This window comes from Frankliniella occidentalis, unplaced genomic scaffold (genome assembly GCF_000697945.3).
Source record: "Frankliniella occidentalis isolate FOCC.00 unplaced genomic scaffold, Focc_3.1 Scaffold525, whole genome shotgun sequence".
Taxonomy (NCBI): Eukaryota; Metazoa; Arthropoda; class Insecta; order Thysanoptera; family Thripidae; genus Frankliniella; species Frankliniella occidentalis.
Window position 1 is genome coordinate 77,683 of NW_026267642.1, and position 4,039 is coordinate 81,721.

A 4,039-nucleotide genomic window follows, 5' to 3' on the forward strand; every position below is an offset into this window, starting at 1 on the left:
GGCATAAGTCGCTCCGGCGCGAACCTCCGGTGATCCTTGGCGATACGTCGCTCAGGAGCCTGACGAACCTCGGCGACCAATCGGCGCACCGAGCGCGACCCTCCGCGAACCGATAGCATACAGAAAGCATACCAAAAGCAAACAAATCTTTTTACGTCGGGATTACTCTGTCTAGTCGGAAAAAACTTTGTCTGTCTGCACGTCTGTCTGTCTGTCCACACGATAACTCGAGAACGAATTGAGCGAGCGACCTGGGATTTTCAGGGTAGTTCTGTACCATCAAAAGACAGGTCGAAGTCGAAGATAAGCATTGCCCTGCTCTGGGCGGCTCTAAAATATGAAACTACTAATTATTTAAATCTCTAGAGCCTCCCGGTAAAGTGTCTATCTAAATTATGAACCTACATTGTGTAATTTGCTGTAAAAATGCAAAGAAGTAGTGTCCGGATTTACCCTGCTGGTCCGGAATTAGACATTCTGACGGTAGGGCCCCGTGCGTTAACATTATGCACGGGGTAGCTGAGCGAAGTGCATTAAATTTACAGAAGACATACAAAACGGGACAAAACTATACCGAATGAGGGTCCGCCTAGTAGGTAGGCAACCGTTCTCAGCTCCTAGAACGCAAGAGATTTGGGGGGAGGGGGCACTTCCAAATACTTCCAAATACTGTCTCTTTTTTTATGATTTTTTTCTAATTTTTCAAATGATTTTTTAATGATTTTTCCGATTTTTTTTAGTTTTTGTTCAGTGAAGTACCCCTCCCCCACCCCCACACTCAACCCGTCCTGCCAGCCGGACCTTCGACCGCGGCCTGGTCTGGTTGGATCGCTCTAATCACCACCAGAGTTCAAATCCCTTATACACCGGCGTTGAGACGTCAACTAGTCAGTGTAGAGATACTAAGGAGAGATCGCAAATGTCTCAAGAACAACTGTTTTCTGTCTCGGGATTGAGACATAATGGAGACAGCGTCGAGCTGTTTCTCTCGAGACGGTTTGGAGACAATCTAGAGACGGGTCGAAAGAGGAACCCGTCAACAGGAACAGGGAGGATACAGGGCTGAGCCATGGCGGGAAGTGACGTAGGTGTGTGAGTAAATTCGTCAAAACGTCAAGCGAGTGTGCACGCCGTTAAACATCCGTTTGGAACTCATAGCCAGAATGGGCATCTACAAAAATTGGCGCCCGATATTTAAAGGCGGGGATCATGGAGGAGAGTCAGCCGCAGGCTCTCATAGTACTGTCGTTGTCAGGCCCGCTCGCGCAAAGACTTTCGTCCCCAGATGCCGAAGCTCCACCTATTGGCATGGCAAAGGATTTCTCGAGACATTTTGGAGACATGTTTGAGACATCGTATAGTCTACCACAGGCTCTCTCAAGCTATCAGGGACGCATTGTAGGGGTACAACTGCTTCGCCAAACTTTGGGTTTGTAAAGGAATGGCACTTTTCATACTTGAGTCATTTTTCTCATCACTTAACGCGCAAAATTTCAGAAGCTATGATCATGATAAAACCTTTCCGTAACTTCTACAATATTTAGAGGACACGTCATTTAGGACTGAACCAATGAAAACAGCCAAAAAGTATTATTTAAAACAGGAAAAGAATTTTGGAGCATTTATAGACATAAATATGCCCCATAATTCTTTTCTTGTTTTCCATATTAGTTTTCTGCTGTTTTCATTGGTTCAGTCCCCCACTTTATACTCCCCGTAAAAGGGCGAGTACCAAATGGCAGCCTATTTCGACGGGAGCTTCTCCAATAAGGTCTTCGCTTCTATAACGCCTTAAATCATCGCGGGACTCAATAGACAATCTGAAAAAGACGTAGATTTTGGCTGTTGGCGCCGTCCGTCACGATACGGCGAGTTCCGGAGACAGTTTCCAGGTACTCGGTTTAACAAGTATTGGGTATTGGTATTGGGTAGATTAAAAATCGCCCTTCCAAAAAAACAAAAAAATGGCCTTTCTTACATCATTGGACACCGCAGACCCCATCAAAAATTATTGGATTGTTGGGCAGCACCACGTGGTCGTTTCCAGCTCGGAAAAAAAAGATTTGCTGATTCAGCTAATATATTGACTGGAATATGGACTAACAAGCACATAAACTACTGTCACCATTATATTGTCTACTCTAATCAAACATTGGCTGCGCCAGTGGCTGCAAGAGCTTACACCACCCCTGCCTGAGTTTAGGTCTACCTAACTGATGCAGGCAAATTATAATTACACTATAAGAAAAATTACAAATTTCTGTATCAAATTTGTTACAGTTTTCTGAATGCGGACACTGTGATACACCAATTTGCATCGGTGATACAAAATCTTGCAATAGCTTATAAAAATTTGTAAACATTACAAATTTTTGATATTATTTCAAAATTTTATATTCATCTTATAATTTTCTGTAATCTGATTACAAATTTCTGTAAACGGGATACAAATTCCTCTAACATGGAAACAGAAATCTGTATGTGCGTTCAAAACTTTGCGATTTTAATGTTTAATTTGAACATGGCTGAAATGTTGCAGTTGGCAACGATGATCCACCAAGCTTATGAAATACTTTCACTATCTTGAGAATTGGTCGGTTGGCGTTAATAGAAAAAGTTACTAGAACCGGCCGCCGCACACTCGTTGACTGCACTCTCAAAGTATTACATTGTGAAATTTGGTTGCCCTCTATGAAACTAGCAACCAATATTAACCAGGAACCTAAAGTTTGTCCATAACCGCAGACAATCGCTCTGTTGACAAAAACGTAACAAATTTCTTGCGAAAAAAGGGACGGATTTAAACGTCCACTTCATGAGACAAATGTATTGTCCACGAAACAGGAAGAAAATTTGTCCATGAGACAAATTTGTCCAAAATTTAAAATTGTTCTGTCTGTCGTTGGATAGTTGTAAATCCGTTCCCTCGTTATGGAAAAAAAATTCTTTTATATTTTGAGTGTAGCTTACCCGAGGGGTCCTCCACTCTTCAATTGGGTGTACAACGAGTTGCGTGAGTGTACGCGAGTATTCGAGAGTATTAGCGAGTATCCGCGAGTTTATGCGAGAAATGGCGAGTATCCGCGAGTATAAGGCGAGTATTTCTCGATTTTTTCGCGAGTTTTTGCGAATTTTCCGCGAGTTGTCGCGAGTATCTTGCGAGTATTTTTCCTCGTGTACAACGAGTTGGCGAGTGGGGGACCCCTCGAGCTTACCAGTGTCGTGAAAAAAAAAAAAAAAAACCAATGTTAAAAGTTCTGTTTTTGTTTCATTCTAAACACTGAACCCTTTTTATTGCATTGTATTTTGCATAATATGTACAGTTGGGTGCAGCGATAGTTATGTACATTACTCACCTCATACATAATTATGTACAAATTTTGCATAATTATGCACAAGTTTAAGCAGAATAAGGGTTTAGTGTCCACTAAGTCACCAAATGGGGTTGATGAGACCGGAAAAAGTCCGGCTTAAGTAGCCCCCTGCTCCTTTACCATCACACGGCTTCAAATCCCGCAGGTGCGCGGCGTGTATGGGCTTCGCGTGATCGACGCTTCGGTGATGCCTGGCACCCCGAGCGGCAACACCAACGCCGTCTGCGTCATGATCGGTGAGGTCGGGTCGGACTTCATCAAGCAGGACTACAAGACCAGCGAAAGCGTTGCCTGACCAATGCCCATCAATCCGCTGTTTGGAAGGGCACTCTACAGCTCGTTTCATGATTCTTTGGTGTCTGTGCTATATCACGATCAATAAAAAACGCCTGTATCATTTCAACACAACGACACACACCATAAGGAAAAACCTATAGCCACTAGCCACTGTTGCTGAAAATTGCCATTGTCATGTAAGTATCTTTTTTTTTTCAGAATCATCTTTCTTTAATCTTTGGTAATAGAGACAAATAAAAAATCAAAATTATTTAGCCCGAGTCGAAAGGTTTAAAACTAAAAAAACGAACGTTATGAACTATTTTCTTCGTAAGGTGCAAATAACTAGTTTGCAATGCGAAGGATTTCAATGTAAAGCATTTTACAAC

At 42.5% G+C, this 4,039-nt stretch overlaps 1 protein-coding gene across 3 annotated transcripts in view; it reads left to right on the forward strand.

The window, feature by feature from the left end:
* The window catches only part of LOC113214367 (glucose dehydrogenase [FAD, quinone]-like), a 39,516-nt gene extending 35,734 nt beyond the window's left edge, over window positions 1-3,782 (forward strand). For all 3 annotated transcript variants that reach the window (XM_052275144.1, XM_052275146.1, XM_052275145.1), the window contains exon 14: window positions 3,520-3,782. In XM_052275144.1, coding sequence (XP_052131104.1) covers window positions 3,520-3,669 — 150 coding nt within the window. In that variant the 3' untranslated portion in view covers window positions 3,670-3,782. The remainder of the gene's footprint in view (window positions 1-3,519) is intronic.
* The last annotated feature ends 257 nt before the right edge of the window (window positions 3,783-4,039 follow it).